This window comes from Armigeres subalbatus, unplaced genomic scaffold, assembly GCF_024139115.2.
Source record: "Armigeres subalbatus isolate Guangzhou_Male unplaced genomic scaffold, GZ_Asu_2 Contig937, whole genome shotgun sequence".
NCBI classification, from domain to species: domain Eukaryota; kingdom Metazoa; phylum Arthropoda; class Insecta; order Diptera; family Culicidae; genus Armigeres; species Armigeres subalbatus.
Window position 1 is genome coordinate 736,949 of NW_026943741.1, and position 23,538 is coordinate 760,486.

Sequence of the window (23,538 nt, forward strand, 5' to 3'; positions counted from 1 at the left end):
ACACTGCAGACAGAATAACAAACTTATTGATGGATGGCACTTCTCACACATTATCGACGTCAAGACATATCGTGACACTAACATCGACTCCGACTGTCTAGTAATGGTTAAACTGCAAGCATAACTATTCGTCATCAACAATGTTCGGTACCGACGGCCGCCTCGGTACAACCTAGAGTGACTGAAGCAACCTGATGTCTCCATTGCATATGTGCAGTATCTTAAAGCAGCGTCGCGGAAGGACCTCGATGGGGCTTTCTTGAGTACATTTGGGGCCTCTGTTGAAGTACAGTTGAAGCAGCCATCAGCGACGCAGTGTAAAACAATATTGGGTATGTGTGACAAAATCGACGAAACTATTGGTTCGACGAAGAGTGCAGATAGATTTTGGAGAAGTAGGACGCAGTGTGGGCGGTCGCGCTGCAACAAGGGACCAGGGACATTGTGGAACGCTATAGACAAAAACGGAGACAGTAGAGCTGCTTCTTCCAGAAGAAGAAACTTTGCCTGGAAGAAGCGAAGTGCGAGGAAATGGAGCACCTGTACCGTTCTCAAGAAACTCGTTAGTTCTATCAGAAGCTCAACGCATACCGCAAAGGCTACGTGTGGTGATCGGAAGAAGGAAGCGGCACTTCGAGGAATACTTAAATTTCGCTGAGAGCACAAGCGGTGAGAGTCAAGGCAGCGGAGAAGGCGAGCCAGTTCAGCGAACGTTGGAAACCTAACAGCCTCAAACTTTAAGAAAATTGAAGACCCAACAGCCCAATAGCATCGATGCAGCTGGTAAGGATTATATCTGAACTGAATTCATCAAGAAGAGCCCGGAAAGCTATCCACTTGTCTTCACAGACTGATAGTCAGAATCTTGAAAACTGACCAGCTACCGGGGAACTGGAAGGAAGTAATTTTCTTTCGCTTTCGAGCTATCACTATCCTAAATGCCACCTGCAAAGTGATATCCCAGATCATCATTCGTCATCTGAACGGACCCTGCCTTGCTCGAAACTGACACTACTTTTTTTTGCAATTCCTGATCGTAATACAGATCATAATACAGTGGTTTACAGTTCGTGTATGGCTAATTTTTCCATACTATTTTTCCATTGTACTACTAATTTGGATACTAAAATGGAAAACCAACATCAGAAAGTTACATGACTACATTTTACTCAATTAGTTTGGGTGAGTTTGATGGTTTGTCGATCTATGCAATGTGGCACGATAACATGGAATTTGATTGTTCTCTGCATCGACATACATTTTTGGCAAGAATGAATAAATTAGACTGAATTATTTTGGTACAAATTAATCATAAACTTGATTTTTACAGCTAGTTTCATAAACTACTATTATTTCACTTGTCATAAGACGAATTAATAATATCACATTTTATTTAACGACTTCATTTGGGACTTTACAGACACGTTTTTCGATCTCAGTAGAAATATTGATTTCAGTGTCTCGTACTTGACTCGACTTAGTTTGTCTTGATTAGTCCTAGAACGTAGTCAAGTCAAGAATAACACACTGTAAACGATCTTACGAAGTTCTAGATATATATCTGTAAAATTACAATCTAGCGGTGGAATGAAATGGAATAATACTAAATAACTCGTATGACAACTGACAAGTAAATACCTATATCCCACAAAAAGCTCTAAACAGTTTTCTTTTCAAATGTCAAATAATTGCAGCGCCGCATTCTAGATCAATTTATGTATGATCGTTTTAAAATTCAAACATCTCTTACAACTCATCAAATGTTTACATACTCATGAATTTCGAGCTATGGTATATATTCTTTTCTGTATATGAACTTAAACCGGATTGAACGCACAAGATTTTTTTTTCTAGTTTAATCGTGATAAAGGAAACCCCAACTTTTGACGTAGGACTTACGTCTCTCTACTATACCGGGTGTCATTCCAAAATATTCAAATCGACTGCGTTACGCTGTGTTGAAAGATTTTAAACGTTAATAGCGTTCGTCTCAATGGACGAATTTCTGCGGTAAGCCCCTCAATCGACAGATTTCAAGTATGCCTTTCATGTCCATGCTTGATAAGACCCGAAAAACTTGTTTCAATAGGCATGAAACTGTTTTCAATGAAAAACATTGAGATCAAGGGAACCTATAAATATGGGTACCGCATAGTTCTTGCATCATTCCATTACCACGTTCTGATTGGTGCAGACACCAGCGAATGAGCAGCCGCTGGGTCTGCCGAGAAGCCATAAAATAGCGCAACGCGATTTTTTCCTTTCATTCTGACCGGGACAAGCGAAGCAACCGCATCATCGATTGAACAGCACTCACACCTTTTAGCAGGGAATGAAGTCATCGAGGCCACCATCATCAGCCGAAACCTAGCCAGTACAGCAGCAGTCCACCCTACAGACCCGACAAAGCAGCAATGCTGAGCAGATACCGGCAGCAGCAGCAGAGTCGAGACCAGAGCGGCCGGCATCGGTGATGAGCCGAGACAGGCTGAAGAAAAGCCACATGATGCAGCAACGAAACCAAAAACGTCCAAAAAAAAACGGTTCTTCAGAGAGCCAATAATAGAGATCAATATCAAAGCTTTCAATACCCTTCGGGATAGAAATTGTAGTGCCAAATCCAATATTCTAGTGACAAAATTGTATGCGTGATTTTCATAAATAGCGTCAAAACTAACAGTGGATAATTTTTCTGATTTAACCGCGAAGTGGACTTCGGACTTCGGAAGGACTTCGCTTGACCATGCCTGAAAAAAACATAAAAATCTGTCCAAATCTCTCACATAATATTTGGATATTTGGATTAAAAAAAAACGAACAGTGGGTAATGTCTGTGACATAACCGCTAAGTGGACGTAGGACTTCACTTGACCATGCCTTTAAGATACATAATATGTCCAAATTTCTCACATAAACTATTTTGGATAAATAATCGGCGTTGCATACCATTCCTTGGCAAAATCTTCTCATCAAACCGACACAGAAATCAAATCTACCTCGAACAAAAATCATCAAAAAAATCAGGAAGTATCTGTCCGGTCACGAAATATTAGCCTCGACAGTGGCAACTTTTCCACTGAAGGACTGCCTGAAATAAACCACAAGTTGGTTCAGCAGGGAATGTAGACTGTATCTCAGCCCTTCCACTGAAGGGCCTTCTGATCCGTGCGATAGCGACTGAAGGAGAACATTATTTTTAACTCTTAGAGCCTTGAAAAAGGCTAAGTGCAAAAAGTAAGAAAACGATCTTTTCAAATAACCGTGAATTTCTAGTGATGGTATAAAAAAGAATGAATGCTCTGCGAGCGAATACACTTTACTTTTATTCGCGAAGTCGAAGCAAATTCTGCTCTTCCCTCCTATGGGAAATCCCATTGCTATCTGTCAGAGTTTGAGTGAAACATGACCGCCATCTCCTCCTCTCTGTTGCTCTACTGTAAAAATCCATAAAGAACTGTCATTGTTTGTGTGAAGAATTTTGTTTCGACTTCGCGAATACTACTTAATTTTGAATCTTCTCTGCTTCCCAATTGGTGGGCCAATCAGCTAGTGTCTTGTATCCCGCTTCTTTGTCAGCCAAAGCGTCATCATCATCAACGCGTTCGAGAAGGGCTTCTTCTTTTTACGCTTGTTGCTCGCTGCTGGCGTCTATTTCTTAACGGGACTTTTCGCTTGATACAGGCCAATAAGCCGGGCAAGCGAGCATAGAATTGCAGTTCAGGTGGGAAGTAGGGTGTTCTTTTCTGAGACAACATTATTAGTAGTAGAAGGAAGGAAGCACCCGGACATGGGATTTCGGGTGATAAGATTTAGAATTCATAACATGGGACGATCATTCAGTCACGTTCGCTTTGTGCGGTCAGTATCATACCAAGACAAAATTTTTAAAACGACTTATCTGCTTTTGTAAACAAAGATTCAAACGACGATCTGACGAATCTGTTAGCTCTCCCGCAAACCAACACCATCAATAGGTAGGTGAAGGTTGCCGCTACCTGTTGATGGTGTTGGTTTGCGTGGAGAGCTATCAGATTCGCCAAATCGTCGTTTGAATCTTTGTTTACAAAAGCAGATAAGTCGTTTTGAAAATTTTGTCTTGATACAATGTTTTTCTACATATTTTTTAATCAATGCCGCCAAAAAATCCAACATTTGATAAAAAAATCGATTGATAGTTTATTAATGTTTGAGCTGTTATCGGTGGTTTTTTATCCAAATAAGATTAGGTGAAAGATTTGAACATCTTACACACCAAATTTTTTTCGCCGAAAATCAGCAAAATTTTGCTGAATTTTGCCGAGCTGAAAAGTCAGCAATGATTTCAGTAAAATAAATTACCGAAACTTTCAGCAAACCGTACTACTGTCATATCTGTCAGTCGTTTACTGAGTCGTCAGCTTGTTTTGCTGAAAATTCCGCGTTTCGGACTGGAATATGAATTGACAGCACTTTGCTGAATCAATTCAGCAAAATGCGCAAAACTGCTGAAAACCAGCTGATTACATATTGTATTTATTATCATTATTATTATTATTATTATTATTCATGATTTTTATGGATTTTATTCTAATCAGTAAAATAATAAAAAAAAACAATTCGAAAATCAAATACATTTATTAATATACAATGAAACAATTATTGCAAGTAAATGTTTAGTTTAGTGCGAGGATAAAGTATGCATGCATGGATTTGTATCAATGACCTCATGCATTTTGACTCGTCTTCGAAGTCCATCGACCATGCAATTGATTGAAGACAATTAAAACACTTGTGTCCGCCATTTTTTGAAAGCTGAAAGAAAGACACCTTATTATTTTTACTGCTCAACTTACGGATAGCATTTTTATTGCTCCACTTCACAACTCACGTTGTAACGGTTGGACTTCCAGATTCAGCACTTCAATTTAAGATGATATTACGATTTTAAAATTTGCTACGCGAAACTAGAAACGCGGTTTAAGACAACTTTGTTTTAGTTTTTTCACCAAGGCATGCAGTGACAGTGACAGCGGTAGAACATGCTGAATGTACAGCAATCTAACAATCTTACTGAATTTCAGAAAACCGGAACAAATCACCAAAAATATCAGCAAAGTTCCAGATTGCTGATTGGTTACCAGCAAAATAATTTGCTTTAACATATTCTTCCAATTTGGTGTGTATGAATCTTTAAAAGCATAGTCAAGTGAAGTCCTTCGTCCACTTCGCGGTTAAGTCAGAAAAAATATCCACTGTTAAACCGTCTAAGACGAATCAAGTACTATCCATTTAATTCCACCAATTAATTTTCGATATCTTTGCAGATACGTATTTCGACCACAACTGTGGTTTTAACGCTATTTATGAAAATCACGCATAAAATTTTACCTCTAGAATATTGAATTTGGCACCCAAGTGCAATTTCAGGGTTGTTACGAGTAAGCGGATTTCGCGATTTTCGCGGATTCGGCGCGGATTTACATAACGATTATAGGACTTTGTGCGGATTTAGTTTTAGGAGTATTTAAACAAATGAAATTCTATATCTAAGGACGTTTATTTGAAAATTAGTGTTATGTCTATCTAGATGGGCTTTATTCTCGTTAGCAAATGTTTTCGAGAACAAAATTAACGTTTGTAGTATTTACTAACATCAATTTTCGGATATTGACAAACCCTGTTTGAATTCCATAGTTACACTCTTGAGCGATTAAACAAATGTTATGAGGAGAAGGGCGCCAATTGTTGTCATTTTTAAACCATTCTGAAGCATGGCGCATTTAAAACATGTCTGTCGAAGGACATGAACACCCGTCTTTTAAGTGCTTCCGCAGAAATTGTTTTTGATGTTGATTTTGAAAAAAAAATTGTTGAAAATTTTTGAAAATGTTTTCCCGGAAGAGTTTTTGCAGAGATTCTCGAGAAACTCCCGCAAGAATTCACGTTGCGATTTCCTTCGAAGTTTATTTAGCTATGATCACAAGAATTTCTATGAAAAATCCTGAAAATTTAACAAAAGATTTTCCGGAAGTTTTTCAGCAGAAGTCACCAACCAATTCCTGTTAGAATTTCCCAAGCGATTTCTGTAGGAATTAATTAGAAACAGTTTCCGAAAATTTCCTGCATGTTGTTTTTGAGGAATTCACAAAAATTTATGAAAAAATGAAATTCCGCATAAATTTCCGGGGAACCTTTTGCAAGAATGGAGAAATTTCCACAGATGTTCTCGGAGAAACACCCGCAGACAATTTTGGAGCGACTTCTTCAGAAATTCCAAGAAGGACCATCTAGATGAGTTGTTAAATCAACTGCTTTTCCTTAATCCTATTTTCAATTTTGTACAAACATGTGTAAGGTTGAAGGTAAAACATATACTTAAAATCAGTAATATTATAAAAACGAACTCGAAAAAAGACATTCACTAAATTGTTGTAATGTTCAGCGTAATATTTAACATTGATATTTAACGTGTATTTGCTTAGAATTTAATTTTGGGTCGCGCGGATTTGGGGCAGAATGGATTTTCATGTCGCGCGGAAATGGCGTGGATTTGATTTTAGTCGGCGTGGATTTGGCGCGGAAAATATTTCAGGATCTCCGTAACAACCCTGCAATTTCTATCCCGAAGGGAATTGAAAGCTTTGATATTGATCTCTATCATTGGCTCTCTGAAGAACCGTTTGTTTTTTGGACATACATGCTGCATCATGTGGCTTTTCTTCAGCCTGTCTCGGCTCATCACCGATGCCGGCCGGTCTCGGCTCATCACCGATGCCGGCCGGTCTCGGCTCATCACCGATGCCGGCCGGTCTCGGCTCGACTCTGCTGCTGCTGCCGGTATCTGCTCAGCATTGCTGCTTTGTCGGGTCTGTAGGGTGGACTGCTGCTGTACTGGCTAGGTTTCGGCTGATGATGGTGGCTTCGATGACTTCATTCCCTGCTAAAAGGTGTGAGTGCTGTTCAATCGATGATGCGGTTGCTTCGCTTGTCCCGGTCAGAATGAAAGGAAAAAATCGTGTTGCGCTATTTTATGGCTTCTCGGCAGACCCAGCGGCTGCTCATTCGCTGGTGTCTGCACCAATCAGAACGTGGTAATGGAATGATGCAAGAATTATGCGGTACCCATATTTATAGGTTCCCTTTATCTCAATGTTTTTCATTGAAAACAGTTTCATGCCTATTGAAACAAGTTTTTCGGGTCTTATCAAGCATGGACATGAAAGGCATACTTGAAATCTGTCGATTGAGGGGCTTACCGCAGAAATTCGTCCACTGAGACGAACGCTATTAACGTTTAAAATCTTTCAACACAGCGTAACGCGGTCGATTTGAATATTTTGAAATGACACCCGGTATAGTAAAGAGAGACGTAAGTCCTACGTCAAAACACCGATAACAGCTCAAACATTAATAAACTATCAATAGATTTTTCATCAAATGTTGGATTTTTTGGCATTGATCAAGAAATATCTAGATAAACATTGTTTGATACTGACCGCACACAAAGCGAACGTGACTGAATGATCGTCCCATGTTACCAATTCTAAATCTTATCACCCGAAATCCCATGTCCGGGTGTTTCCTTCCATCTACTACTAACAATGCTGTCTCAGAAAAGAACACGTATTTTTGACCTGAACTGCAATTCTAAGCTCGCTTCCCCGGCTTATTGGCCTGTATCAAGCGAAAAGTCCCGTTAGGAAATACACGCCAGCAGCGAGCAACAAGCGTAAAAAAGAAGAGGCCCTTCTCGAACGCGTTGATGATGATGACGCTTTGGCTGACAAAGAAGCGGGATACAAGACACTGGCTGATTGGCCCACCAACTGGGAAGCAGAGAAGATTCAAAATAATGTATAAAAGAAAAGTGCATTCGCTCGCAGAGCATTCAGTCTTTTTAGACTTAGCCGAAGCAAACAGCCTTTTTCAAGGCTCTAAGAGTTAAAAATAATGTTCTCCTTCAGTCGCTATCGCACGGATTAGGAGGCCCTACATCCCCTGCTGGGCCAACATGTGGCTTATTTCAGGCAGTCCTTCAGTGGGAAGGTTGCCACTGTCGAGGCTAATATTCCGTGACCGGACAGATACTTCCTGAATTGTTTTTGATGATTCTTGTTCGAGGTAGATTTGATTTCTGTGTCGGTTTGATGAGAAGATTTTGCCAAGGAATGGTAAGCAACGCCTATTATTTATCCAAAATACCTAGTTGGTGTGAGAAATTTGGACATATTATGTATCTTAAAGGCATGGTCAAGTCAAGTCCTACGTCCACTTAGCGGTTATGTCACAGTCATTACCCACTGTTCGTTTTTTTTATTAATTTGTATAATTTTTATTTATGGCAAATTTTTTCGCCTTCGCTTAACTCTTAGGGGTTTTTTACTAATCCGCTTAAAACTGGTTCAAGATCAACTTAATTGGCTTGTCGATAGTTGGACATGTTCATCTTGCTGTTAATTTAGGTGAGTTGAAAAAAAACGTGCTGAGAAGTTCAATTTGAGCGACTTTCAAACCACTTTTGGCTAGTACACATATTGTATCTCTAAGCCATGGCCCATGGGTGCTAGATGGCAAGGAGCACGTGGTGTTTTCAAAGCGCAACGCGCGCAACGCGTGTTGCCAATGATGATGACAATGATAATGATTGCTTACGCTCTCCACTGTTCAGCGGCAGAGCTCTCTTGCACTCACGCATTCGGCGTGTTACAGCGCAGCGTTGCGTCGATGGTAGGCTGCACTCACTCTCTTGTGCCGGCGATGGCGGTGACGGCAGCGACGGCGGCGACAGGCGCTCTTTCGTTTGGTTAGAAAGACGTCATGTCATGTCAGTTTTACTGTGGGTGGGTAGAGTCGTTAGGGTCGGTGTACCAGTAATGATACTTACTTGGTAATAATAAACGTGATAAATTAAGACTATTTAATTAAACTCATGAGGCACAAATTTCGTCGTTTTTATTTCCACTGACTTGCGAGGAAAAGAAACACATGCCAAATTGCAACTCATCCATTTGTTTTTGATAGGATGTAAAACTATTAATGGCATTGATTGAATCGAAAGCTTGGTTAAAAGTCTTCCTTTTCTATTTTTTAATAAAAATAATGTTTAAATAATACATGTATACGTATTTGTTTCTCTTCGAAATTACTTACTCCAACAATTGGTATATGTGTAGCCCGCCCTTGATCGCATATTTGTAACATTTGCATTTTTTGCGATTTTGAGTTAGGCTCATACATTGTCTTCAAATTGTTAGTTCTTTCATCTAGACTGGTGAAATATGAAAGTTTGTTCTAAAAATCCAAAAAAAAACTACCAAGTTGTTTTGTAACATCGAGCATAGTGACCACATAACTGTAACACTGGAAAATTGTGCCATTTTCCTTGAACAAAACGTAACACAATTGATTTGCATTCAAATATTAAGTGATGCAGATATAGCTGCCAATTATTTCCACTGCAAAAAGCGTTTGTGCAATTTTCAGATTTTTCTTTTGAAAGTGAATTAGATTTCCATACTAATCTATATCACATCGTTCCATTTTTCCAGTGTTTTCCATTTTTGCAGTGTTCTACGAAATACAATAGCGCGCATACTAAAGTGTTGTACATAGTGAGCATTATGGTGTAGAACAATATTCATTACGTCAATTTATGATATTAGAGCACAGGATTCAACATTTTCCTTAACTTTAGTAAGTTTTTGGAACATGAATCAATTATAATAGCGATTCCGTATAGGATACAACATTTTGTGACATAATATGAGGTAGGGAAGAAAGACTTATAGCTGTCATATGGATTAGATAAATCGTATTTCGTACTATTATGTGTACTAAACAGTCACTAATGCTGTTACTGGTACAACTACCCTAGAGCGTGTTTTGTTTCGCCCGTCAGTACGGGTTTGTATACTGCAGGCGAAAGTTGATTTTCTGCTCGGACAGCAAGAAAAATAGTTCGTTAGTGCGGGGCGTGTCGTGTAAATTCTGTGTTTTCACTTCGTCGCGAGAAAACAATTGGTGTGCCATTTATAGTGCGAATCGCTTCGGTTGACGTTCGTCTGCGTAAGCCACCGGGTATGCTTCATGTAAGTTTTTGTCATCTTCGCGGGAAGTTCAATTGGCTACACTCAGAATAAAGTGCACTCAAGGGCCCCATACGCCTGTCACTGGCGAACAAAGCTCGTGTACTATGCATCAAAGCTTAAAACCGGTGTTAGGGCGCAATCGTTAATGCGACCATTTTTATATTCGGTTAGTTACTGCTAATAAATTCTTTTCGATTCCTATAATCAAGCAGGTATCTCAAGCATACCACATCGTTATATTGCTGCATGATTGAGTGTTTAATGTTGATAATATATCAAAAACAAAAGTGTGCATAAAAATTGCCATAACAAAAAGGTGGTAGAGAATTATTACGGTTGTTTATAGTTTAGAACCAAATCCAGATGTCGCACATGTCGGGGTAGGGATTCAGTGCTCCGCCTTCTCCCCCTGAGTGCACATCATTTCAAGCATAATTTTTCATAACGACGTATGTAACAATTATGAGGATTCGAGAAATTCTTTGCAGAAAGTTGGCAAAACTTTTTCTAAAACTGTTTTAAAACTAAATCTTTTTTCAATACTTTTTTCCGCTGGCATGCATCATTACATGACACGTAATAAGCGTGCTTCACAGCAAAGCTCAGTTCATTCAAATTCACTGTGAAAAACGATAAAATTATACATACGCCGGTATGTTACACGTACATCGGTGTACATTGGTCGGTTTTCCATAGTGCACGATTGACGCAACTGCAGTTTTGTTTTGTTTTGCTTTTTTTGTTACATAGGTCGCTCTCAGTTCCCATATGTTAAAGCGACGTATGTAACAGTGAGACTTCAAAAATAGAAATTTTTACATACGTCGATTGGCAAAAAGATTAAATTAAATAATTTTAAGATCTGAAATCAGTAAAATCGATGCGTATTATATAGAGCCGCGTATGATTGTCACGTTGTATTAAAAACCCCGTTTTGTTTACTTTTGTTACATACGTCGTTATGAAAAATTATGCTTGATTTCTATTATTTTCGCACAAACTTGAAAAAAATGACCTAACTCGGTTCCAGTTTCTACCGAAGTCGATCGATTATCACTAAAGAACCTAGTAAAGAAGCGAACAACTCGTTTGAAAATAAGTTCTTAACCTAGCCTAGAGAAATTTTCTATCTTGTTTTTTTTTTGTTATTCTTGTTTTATAACAAGCCTTTAAAATTATACTTAAAACCTTTAAAATATTTTTCTAAGTGCAAATACATTTAAAATTATCAGGTGAGCTAGCCAAGGGCTGAAAAGCCTCTCAAGTAAAGACAATTATGCCGTTTGCAGTCAGCAGCGGGCGGCGGCGTGGCGACGTTTGTGGCGAATTTTGTTTTCTAATACAAATATTTGTCTAATAAAGATACTGGCTGATCTCTGGTAAGAACTTGTTTTACACATTAAATCAAATAGGGTTCACTTTGCGATTTGCTCGTACGATATTTTGTAAACAAATATTGATTTATTACGATTTCCTACTAAACTAATATACTTAAAAGCTCTATTATTAGGACACATAGGATTTTCTTAGGAAATGCTCAGTCCTGAAATGCCAATATTCATTAGAACTTCAAATGAATGTTATGTTAATAAATATTTTCAGCCATTTGAGGTAATGGTGCTAATAGTGGTGGCATATTTGTAACCATAAAAGACAATATTAAAAACAATTCTTTTAAAGCAAAATGCATAAGCTTTAGTTTAATGCAAATTAATACAAAAAGTTTTAAAAAAATTCTAATTTTGGTAATTTGTTCGAGAAAATATTCGGCGATTCTTTTCTAGAGAAAGGAAAAATCTTCAGAACTTTCTTCGAAGATTTTGCTGAAAAAAATCCGAGAACTTTTTCAAACATTCCGCCAAGAATGCCTACTGAAATATCCATAGTAACTCCCTCAAAATTTCAAGCATTGTTCTTGAAACTTGCAAAAATTCATCCAACAATGCGTCCGACCCGAAAACCGTCCTAAAATTATTTTTCTTCTTCATTGGCTCCACATTCCATACTTTTAGCATTTACACAGTTATGAATGCTTTTCTATGCCAATTGCATGAGTAAGTATGTATCTTGACTGACAATCACAATGGAGACACTATGCCCATTTTTCCAGAACTTTCTCCAGGAGCTGCCGTGGGCATTCTTTCATAAATTCCTTCATTAATTGCCCTAAGAAATTTCCCTAAGTACCGTATTGACTCAAATCCTAAACTTGACTTATATTCCGAACTCTCGCTTTTAAATGACATTTTTAGCTTTATTCGCGTATTTCTTTCTAAAGAATTTTGAATTCGTTTGTAATCTTGATCCTTCGTACTTAAAACCGATGGAAAATCAAGTAAAATTCTGCAAAAACGCCAGTGTTCTGAATATGGGTCATTTTCAGGATTTGAGTCAAAACGGTATTCTGCTAGAAATTTTATGAGCAATTCCTTCTAGAATTCATCCACAAATTTCTTTAAATTCCTGCTGATTGTTTCAAATTATCCACTATTTCTTCCTCGAAAACTCCTTCAATAAGAATTTTTGGAATGGTTAAAAAAAATCTAAATAATTTCATGACTAATTTCAAAAAGGAGTTCTTGGAGGAATTTTCGAAGTAATTGGTGGATCTGAATACTTGATTGGGTTATTTTTTATTGAATTCATGAAATACCGATAGAATTATAGTAGGAAATCCCGACGGCGCGTTCAAATATGTTTTTGTGATTCAACATTTAATTCGCAACTAAAACAAATTTACATTTTTCTCATGTTCTACAAAAAAAAATACTAATGTAATTTATTTAGCACACGTTTTCCATATTGTTTACCTTTTTCCATAAAACTTCAATTTTGCTTAACAATATTGTCATACACACTTAAAATAAATCGCCGAATTCGGTAAAATTTTACCGAAATCTCAACAGCAGAACTGTTCAGTAAATAATTTTACTGATTTTCGGCGATTTTTACAGTTGAACAATGGAAAAAATTACAAAAAATCTGTAAAATAATTGTAATTTGTAATTGGAAAAGTACAGTCATATATTTATGTATGGTTGGCATTTCTGTTTTTTTCTTTTCCTCTAGTGTTTTTTCATATACTATCCATGTTTGACACGCACTTGAGCGAAGTACACGACATAAATTTGAATTGGTCTGTTGGAGAATATTATAAAATAAAAAGGGTTATTTTTCGATACAGTTTGAATGAGAAGATACAGAAGTACGGGAGAGTAATTTTTGATTTTCTTGGCAGAAATTTGATTTCTAAGTGTGGCATCAATTTAGAGGCAGATTCTTTCGGGGAGTGTCGCGAAAAGTGAAAGAGTTATTAATGTTTTGTTTAGGTGTTGTTTTGCTGAATCAGTGTGAATTCGCATGTTTCATCGTTTGAAGAAGTTTGATAAACGATCGATAATCAAAAATGTGTTGGTGGTTGGTATATAAGGTTCGAATAATGCCGAAGAGTAATTTCTGATGTGTTTAACAAAATCGTGCTATCGATGTGTGTAAGGCACGTCAATTCGATAAAGAAGATCACGAAGAGCTAAAAAATGATAGAAATTCTGTAGTCATGTATGTTATCGATTGACACGGCGATTTAGAAGATTCTCGAAGAGCGAAGAAGTCATATCTGCTTTATTTAGCAGGAATTATTTTGACGCTTACGAGTTTGCGACGTTAGGCATAATTCTGCCTTCTTTATGTCATAAGTTGTTCTTTGGGCCATTTTATGTACATCGTTCGTTATGCCTAACGTCGTAATACGTAACGTACATGTGCGTAACAAGGTATACCCGACGCTTGCTACAAAACTGCAAAGCGCATAAGCGTTATTTCTGATGTGCTCACCAGAAACGTGCTATCGCTTAGCACCCCAGTTCAATGAAGAAGATCAGAAAGTGCATAAGAGTGATTTATTCAGTGATTTGTTTAGCAGACAATATGTGCAAGAAAATATGGAAAAAATAAGAAAAGAAAAATGTTTGCCTGTTAGTGTGTTGGAACGTGCAAAAGAGTGAAAATTAGTCTTTCGGAATACATACACTATCGCTTGACCCGTCAACTTGTCTGAGACGTGTTGTCAGCGGCAGCGATGTGGCAGCATGACGGCACCGTTGGAATTCTGGAACTGCAGTGGCACGGTACCGTTAATCGGCGTAAAGTTGGCGTGAGTTATTTTTATTATAATAATGTCTTAATATATTCAATATAATTTTTCTGATCCTTGTTTTTATTTTTGGGTGATTCTACACGATATAATAGGTACCACACGAGCATGAAATTGCATTCTCACCAAGGTGTTTATATAGCGGATAAATTCTAATAAAGAAAAAAAACAGAATAATGCACTTGGCGTTGATGGTGCCTCCCTCGCATGTTATTAAAACGAACAGTGGGTAATGTCTGTGACATAACCGCTAAGTGGACGTAGGACTTGACTTGACCATGCCTTTAAGATACATAATATGTCCAAATTTTTCACATCAACTATTTTGGATAAATAATCGGCGTTGCATACCATTCCTTGGCAAAACTTCTCATCAAACCGACACAGAAATCAAATCTACCTCGAACAAAAATCATAAAAAATCAGGAAGTATCTGTCCGGTCACGGAATATTAGCCTCGACAGTGGCAACCTTCCCACTGACGGACTGCCTGAAGTACGCCACAAGTTGGCCCAGCAGGGATGTAGGGCCTCTAATCCGTGCGATAGCGACTAAAGGAGAACATTATTTTAACTCTTAGAGCCTTGAAAAGGCTGTTTGCTTCGGCTAAGTGCAAAAGTAAGAAAACGATCTTTTCAAATAACCGCGAATTTCTAGTGGTGGTATAAAAAAGACTGAATGCTCTGCGAGCGAATGCACTTTTTTTATACCTTATTTTGAATCTTCTCTGCTTCCCAATTGGTGGGCCAATCAGCTAGTGTCTTGTATCCCGCTTCTTTGTCAGCGTCATCATCATCAACGCGTTCGAGAAGGGCTTCTTCTTTTTATTCTTGTTGCTCGCTGCTGGTGTCTATTTCCTAACGGGGCTTTTCTGCTCGATACAGGCCAACAAGCCAGGCTAGCGAGCTTAGAATTGCAGTTCAGGTGAGAAGTACGTGTTCTTTTCTGAGACAACAATCACACTGGGCCACGGGCGGAGCTAGCCCGACAAAATACCTTAGTGCTTACGGGATGCGTAATTTTGAGTTGGTATCTTCGGAATAGTGTCGTGTTTTGAAAAAATATGAAGCTCAGTGTCGAGCATTAGTTCAAATTTTCGCCGCATAGGTGGCGCTGCAATACAAACTTTTTTGTTTTACGTTTTAGAGCTTTGGTGTCTTCGGCAAAGTTGTAGAACGTAAAAAAATAACTGTAGTCGCCGAAGACACCTAAGCTCTATGTCTTCAAATTGCTGAGATATAGTTAAAATTGTAAAATTTCATTGATTTTTATATTTCTCGCACTATTTTACCCAAAATTGCAAAAAAAGCTAATCACACGCGGCAGAACTAACTGATTTACACAACTGATTATGGTTATGGTCCATGCTTGAGTTGTTTTTACTGTAACTTGGTATAAAAGTATCATAGAGTTAGGAAAGTTATTGAATTCGAAACATTAAACTATCATATTAAGATAAAGGCACCGATCAGAGTAGTCCATATTTTTATCGAGTAACACAACATACAGTACAAATCATCGGATAAAGATCGATTTCAATAAGTTAATGCAATCTGAACGCATAACATGATTGACATTTTTAGTCAAAAATATGAGATTTTTTATAGTCTAACATAAAAAGCATGCTTAGCTAATCTCGAACAAATTATTATTTTGTTTGTAAACCTTTTATTTACATTTTTATACAGCAAACAATAAGCCATTTCAATCGATAGAATGACAATAACATTCATAGAATGACAGTTGGCCCATGCAGCATAAGAACATTTTTTTAATCCCATATAAATTTAAGAAGCAAATTAAAAACAGTTCCGGGGCTCAAAAAATTCTGAAAAATTGGGGTTAGGCTCAGTTTTTTATGCAGATTCAGAATATGAAAAAACATATATACCACTAAACAACCCAATCATAGTTAATATTGATAATCGATGCACGATAACGTGTTCTGCAAATATTTGCCACAACATATCGATTAAGAATCGTAGTAGGCAAAGCGTATGCTCTTGATCTTAGTATACATATTTACCGAGGGTTATGCAGGTGAGATTTCAAAATCAAAACATTTCATCTTCATTAATTATGGTTTTCTTGTTAAACATTATAGCGAATGTGTTTTTTTGCTTTTATCCGATAATCGATATGGCTCAAGGTAAGTTATTTTAATCAGTTTATACATATCATACATTAATTAGTATATCAGTATCCATTATCACCATACGAACAATTGTCGAGAAAACAGTTTCCTCAAACGGCCAGAGATTTCTTCCCAGAATCAGTGCAACAACTATTGAAGTGTGCAAATAGAAGCATTTTCATAATTGTTCGTAGATTAGTCATTTTTTATTATTTTTTCCTTCATATGTCACGTTGTCCAATAAAAGTTGTAGTCTTTGAAAAATAATAGAAGGCAACTGAAGTGTATTGTGTTTGCAAACTCGTTTTCTTGGTTAGGTGTGCGGTCAGTATCAAACAATGTTTATCTACATATTTTTTATCAATGCCAAAAATCCAACATTTGATGAAAAATCGATTGATAGTTTATTAATGTTTGAACTGTTATCGGTGTTTTTTATCAAAATAAGATTATGTGAGAGATTTGGACATCTTATGAATCTTTAAAGGCATGGTCAAACGAAGTCCTTCGTCCACTTCGCGGTTAAATCAGAAAAATTATCTACTGTTAGTTTTGACGCTATTTATGAAAATCACGCATAAAATGTTATCTCTAGAATATTGGATTTGGCACCCAAGTACAATTTCTATCCCGAAGGGTATTGAAAGCATTGATATTGATCGCTATTATTGGCTCTCTGGAGAACCGCTAGTTTTTTGGACATACATGCTGCATCATGTGGCTTTTCTTCAGCCTGTCTCGGATCAGCACCGATGCCGGCCGGTCTCGGCTCGACTCTGCTGCTGCTGCTGCCGGTATCTGCTCAGCATTGCTGCTTTGTCGGGTCTGTAGGGTGGACTGCTGATGAACTGGCTAGATCGCTTCGATGGTGTCGAGCCGAAAAAGCGGTCGGTGCAGACTTCATTCCCTGCTAAAAGGTGTGAGTGCCGTTCAATCGATGATGCGGTTGCTTCGCTTGTCCCGGTCAGAATGAAAGGAAAATATTTTATGGCTTCTCGCTATTTTATGGCTTCTCGCAGACCCAGCGGCTGCTCATTCGCTGGTGTCTGCACCAATCAGAACGTGATAATGGAATGATGCAAGAATTATGCGGTACCCATATTTATAGGTTCCCTTGATCTCAATGTTTTTCATTGAAAACAGTTTCATGCCTATTGAAACAAGTTTTTCGGGTCTTATCAAGCATGGACATGAAAGGCATACTTGAAATCTGTCGATTGAGGGGCTTACCGCAGAAATTCGTCCACTGAGACGAACGCTATTAACGTTTAAAATCTTTCAACACAGCGTAACGCGGTCGATTTGAATATTTTAAAATGACATCCGGTATAGTAAAGAGAGACGTAAGTCCTACGTCAAAATAAATAAAAAAAAAGCCTCAGAAAGGCCAAAATATCACTGTAGAAAGATAGATTCCACTACTTTCATCAATTCACATATATTTGCGTTCGTTTTTATGCATTGCATCAATTTATGAAATTAAAATTATACATTTAGAATTTTTCCCTGACAAAAAAATGGCTTTTGAATATATCCGGGCCTTCTATAAAAAATTTGTTTTTGGAGGGATCATATATCCTTTACGTATACTTGTGCTCTTGAAAACGCATTTAGATTTGGGTTCCTAGAGGATAGTCATTAAACTTAAGTATTTGACGAACGGAAAAATTAGTAGCCTGCAAAGAAAATCACATCGCGATCTACCAAAACACCTCTTATTGTTTACCTTAGGCAACAAAAACATCGAAAATCGTTCTTTAAGCTCGAAAAGGGCTAAATAAACGCTAGGTGAATCAATCTGTTTTTTTTCTACATTACCATGTCATGAGAACCTTACAAAAATTGTTTGGAAGCGTGAAATCTTAGACCTAAACTTCTAAAACAAAATCTGTGAAAACATAATCTTATTCAATTCAAAGTAGCGAGTTTATTAACACAATTACTGGTTTTAACTTTCGTCCCCATGCCTCCCTAAATTTTTCAAATGAATTTCAGGTTGTTCGAAGGGAAACAGGGAAAACTGGGGATTGTTTGTAGTTTTTCCTTTCCCTTTCTTGTTAAATTTTTAAACAATCTTTCAAATTCTTCGTCAATCAAACATAGACTATGACTCTGTTATACCATTTTCCATGAGTGATGTCACTCCATGTAAAGAACCATGCCTGTGACGTTCGTCACTTTGATTCGTTTCTATTTCAACGATGCTTTTTTCGTTTTTCAATTATAACTTTTTGGAATAAATTCGTGTTTATATGTTCAAGGCCCTTGGAAAAAATCCTTCAAAAAATGTCTGGAATGGCTGCAATGCATCAAAATGAATTCAAATAAATGCGAGACGATGAAAATAATGGAATCTATTTTTCTACAGTCTATTTTGATAGCTCTATGGTGTTCTTTTATTACATTTTATAATGTGCAAGAAAGGGTAGGTAATCTGTTTTTAATCATTTACGATCAAACTAGGTCCAAAGAATTTTATATCAATAATTGTTTTGACCGAACCGAAAAAAAAACGAATTTCAAAATGAACATAAAAAAAAATACTGACAAATTAATTTTCAGAGGATAAGAGAATTTCATAATGTAACGAAACAATTTATAAACACAAGCGGAATATTACTACTTGTATCAAACTCGACTCTCATTTGGGGCTGTTCACAAATTACGCGATTCAAAAAAGGCAGTATCGCTCCCTCTCGTATTGTTTTAGGTATGCATAATTTAATTAAACAAACCCTTCTCTTACCCTACAGTAGTACGTGATGATGATAATTTTTGTTTAACGTTTGTAAGAAATATTATTTATTCACTTCTGATTCTTAAAAAAACCGGATTAATCCACCTAGCGTTGGTGGTGCCTTTCTCGCATTTAGTTAAGACACCTCCTTATATGGGGCTTATATGGTTCGAAGTACCATTTTCTTCATAACTTTTAAACGCAATGACCGATCGTTATCAAATTTAATAGTAATCAACAAGGCTTTGTCCTCTGTCGAGTAAAACTTGTTGCGAGAAAATCGGTTAAGGATTACGAAAAGTTGTCTAACGTTCGTCGAGCTGAGTCGATAGGTATAAAACACTATAGGTCTCAGAGGCTTCTATAAAAAGTTCGTTTTCGGAGTGTAATGATAGCCTTTCGGTTCAACTTCGTTGTACGGAAAAGGCGAAAAAGCGGAGGATATTGTTACAGACAACGAACAATATCGTAATGCCAGTAATCACGATTCGACTCCATTCTCTCGTAACTTGTACATGAATCGACTTACTGGATGTATTTACATATACATATTAACCTTGTGACGAGCTTCTACTATAATTTGCATCGTGTGAGTGATGAGCTGTAAGTTGTTACACCGATTTTGCACACATCTCGCTTTTTAATCAGGGGTGGCAATGCGCACCTCGACACGAAACGAGCAAAACATGCAACAAGTCATACGAAAGAGCTGTCGAAAGGAGATGCGCAATGATGCCCCAGGGTAGCTCACTATCCGAAACGTTTCACACGAATGAGGGTGGAGAGCGCAAAAAGCATAGCTCACCGACATCCTGACTTTTCAGACAAGAGAGACTTCAATTGATAATAGAAACTATTTACACAGTAACCGTGGAAGAGTGCATAGCGTGAGCGCATCATTCTGGCGGTTTTGTCGATGCTCTAGGTTCGAATCCAAGAGGCAGCCATGGGAGGGGGAAGGGGGTGGGGACTGTAGAGGTGATCGGCCGTACGGCACACTATTTTTTGTACACACATACACGCTCACATCCACACATATAGCCTAGACAGCCAAATATAAATTTTTGGATTTGTGCAAAGCTTCTTAGTTGTCGACCAAGTGTGACTAAGTAGGACGGGAGGGCTGTATAACCCAAGTATCCCAAAATAAACTATTTTTTCATGCGATGTGAAAATGGGATTTCAGGGGAACAGTAAGATACTTCCAATACGAAACTGGGACCAATATGGGTGCTAGTATACGCAATTGAGACCCAGGAGGGCGGAGGCAGTGCGAATCCGTACATGAGGGAGCGCAAAATGTTGGATTTGGGGAGTTGATAGTAACCAACAGTACGCAATTGAGACCCAGGAGGGTGGAGGCAGTGCGAATCCGTACATGAGGGAGCGCAAAATGTTGGCTTTGGGGAGTTGATAATAACCAACAGTACGCAATTGAGACCCAGGAGGGCGGAGGCAGTGCAAATCCGTACATGAGGGAGCGCAAAATGTTGGCTTTGGGGAGTTGATAGTAACCAACAGTACGCAATTGAGACCCAGGAGGGCGGAGGCAGTGCGAATCCGTACATGAGGGAGCGCAAAATGTTGGATTTGGGGAGTTGATAATAACCAACAGTACGCAATTGAGACCCAGGAGGGCGGAGGCAGTGCGAATCCGTACATGAGGGAGCGCAAAATGTTGGCTTTGGGGAGTTGATAGTAACGAACAGTACGCAATTGAGAACCCTGAGGACCGAGGCAGTGCCAATCCGTACATGAGGGAGCGCAAAATGTTGGCTTTGGGGAGTTGATGGTAACCAACAGTACGCAATTGAGACCCATGAGGGCGGAGGCAGTGCGAATCCGTACATGCGGGAGCGCAAAATGTTGGCTTTGGGGAGTTGATAGTAACCAACAGTACGCAATTGAGACCCAGGAGGGCGGAGGCAGTGCGAATCCGTACATGAGAGAGCGCAAAATGTTGGCTTTGGGGAGTTGATAGTAACCAACAGTACGCAATTGAGACCCAGGAGGGCGGAGGCAGTGCCAATCCGTACATGAGGGAGCGCAAAATGTTGGCTTTGGGGAGTTGATAGTAACCAACAGTACGCAATTGAGACCCAGGAGGGCGGAGGCAGTGCCAATCCGTACATGAGGGAGCGCAAAATGATGGCTTTGGGGAGTTGATAGTAACCAACAGTACACAATTGAGACCCATGTGGGCGGAAGCAGTGTGATTCCGTACCTGCAGGAGCATTTTAAGAGACTGTAAAGGTGATCGGCCGTACGGCACACTATTTTTTGTACACACATACACGCTCACATCCACACATATAGCCTAGACAGCCAAATATAAATTTTTGGATTTGTGCAAAGCTTCTTAGTTGTCGACCAAGTGTGACTAAGTAGGACGGGAGGGCTGATCGTGTTATTGGTCAGTAAGTCGTGTTGACCGGGAAGTGAATAAAAGATCTGCTTCAAAGAGCAAACAGTGACCGTGAGGTGAGTGATCAAATGTAATGTCACTTGGTGCGCCCATTTCCCTCCCCTATTAATCCAAATTAACATCTCTAGTCCCCGGAACCTGTATCAAAAATTGTTATCTCCGTCAAAACACAACTCGTTGGAAACTTTTTACTAAATTCATAAAATATAGTGAATCTTTTGATCCAAAATAGGAATACTTGCGGATATAATAAATGTAAGACTTAGATGTTGGACATTTCAAGTTTCAATTAAATCACAATAGTGCATATATTGTATTTTATTTTTGTCTATATATTAGAAAGGGGCATCATGGTCATTTTTTTTTTTTCAAATCAAAGGATTTTCGAAACCATTCGGGTCCCAAACAGCTTTGCAGAATTTGAGCCCGATTGGTTGCTTCCTCGCTTTCCTCCAGAATCTCCAGTAAGAATCCTTTTTACAATTCTACACCCAACCGGCGGCCCTGTACAAGAACTGGGCATATCCGTAAATGCCAGATTCTTTTACAAATATTGTATGAGACCTTACAATTTTTTGAGACCTTACAAAAGCTCTTCTTACAATATTTGTTTGTGAGCTTACATTGTTTGTATAAGAATCCAAAAACCCCGCACATGCCCAGTTCCTATACAGGCTTTGGCTGGTTCTTATACAGATCTGTTAGGAAATCCAACAACCGCTGGTTGAGTGTAAAATATTCAAAACAGGTCTGTAGATCATTGGCTACGCGTGTAGATCTGAAGGCCCTCACTTCAGAGATTTCTTGGATAGCGGTGTACGTCTTCCATACACATATTCTATTGTATGTACCACAATGGGCTAATAACCTTTTTAAAAATGGGCCAAGGATCTTTGATTACGCATGTAGATTTATTTCTGAAATACACCAGGTGTAAAAAAATCGGTTAACGACAAAATATCAGCAAAAGACACTTCCTTTTAAAAAAATAACTGGAGACAAGTTTAACAGATGAACAAGCCAATGGTCCTAATATACGCTATACATTGCTTTAAAATTATTTAAATCTTTGCAGATGGTGAAAAGAACTGTTCACAAGAGGTCAGAGAGTTGTTAAAAATACTATCGCGATAACAAATAAATATAATTTTATATAACAGACACAATTTTCCTTGTTGAGTGTCTCCGATACAAAAATACGGAACATCGAATAATGGAAAATCGAACGTGATGTATAAGGCAAAATATGATGAAAATAACGATGGTAATGGATGTAAATGTACTAACCTAATTCAGATTGGACTTACAAGTACCATTTCTTTCTATTTGAATTCCGGAAAGAAATGTGGATAATGATGATTTGTGTGATCGGTTTGTGGCATCGGTGTTGCTCAACGTGAGGATATGCCGCATTGACCTCCAATGCCACTCCGTCTTATCCCCGCCACTGATCACTGTGGTGATGATTATTTATTTGGACTACCACCGCGGGGTAAAATGCACCATAGTAATCCGCTGGCGATGCTCCCACCGTTTGCCCTATTCTGATTGTGATTAGAAAACCAACGAAAGGTAGAATAGGCTTCCGTAATTTACCGCTCTTCTTCTTGTCGCCACCAGTCTCGCAGTCCACAGTAATATGTTATATCCTACTGCCATCGCGGACATTTGGACACTAACTTGCAATTTGCAATGTGCTTCTCTAGCCGAGCATTCTCAAGGTGCTTCTCGAAAAATTCAGGCATTTGAGTTTGTTCACCACGATCCCAAGAACCTTCTTCAACTGGGAGGTTATCTTGAAAGAACAGACATATTGTGTACTGGGCGGTGACATCCAAACCTGGAACAGCTTGCAATTATTAATCAACCTTAGTCCAGCTCCAGCGGGACTCGACATCTGATGCACTCTCTTGACTAAAAGCTTCATTCTCACGATAAATATCTTCAATGCTACTGAATTTTCGCAGTGACGTTGATCAGCATCGGAACTACTTTCTTCAACATTAAGGAATTCCCCACTTT

The 23,538-nt window shown here is 38.4% G+C and overlaps 1 protein-coding gene across 1 annotated transcript in view; it reads right to left on the bottom strand.

The window, feature by feature from the left end:
• Positions 1-356: 356 nt before the first annotated feature.
• The window catches only part of LOC134204848 (sodium-coupled monocarboxylate transporter 1-like), a 54,503-nt gene continuing 31,321 nt past the window's right edge, over positions 357-23,538 (bottom strand). Inside the window, exon 6 of the mRNA XM_062679650.1 lies at positions 357-420. Within this exon, the coding sequence (XP_062535634.1) occupies positions 357-420 (64 nt within the window). The remainder of the gene's footprint in view (positions 421-23,538) is intronic.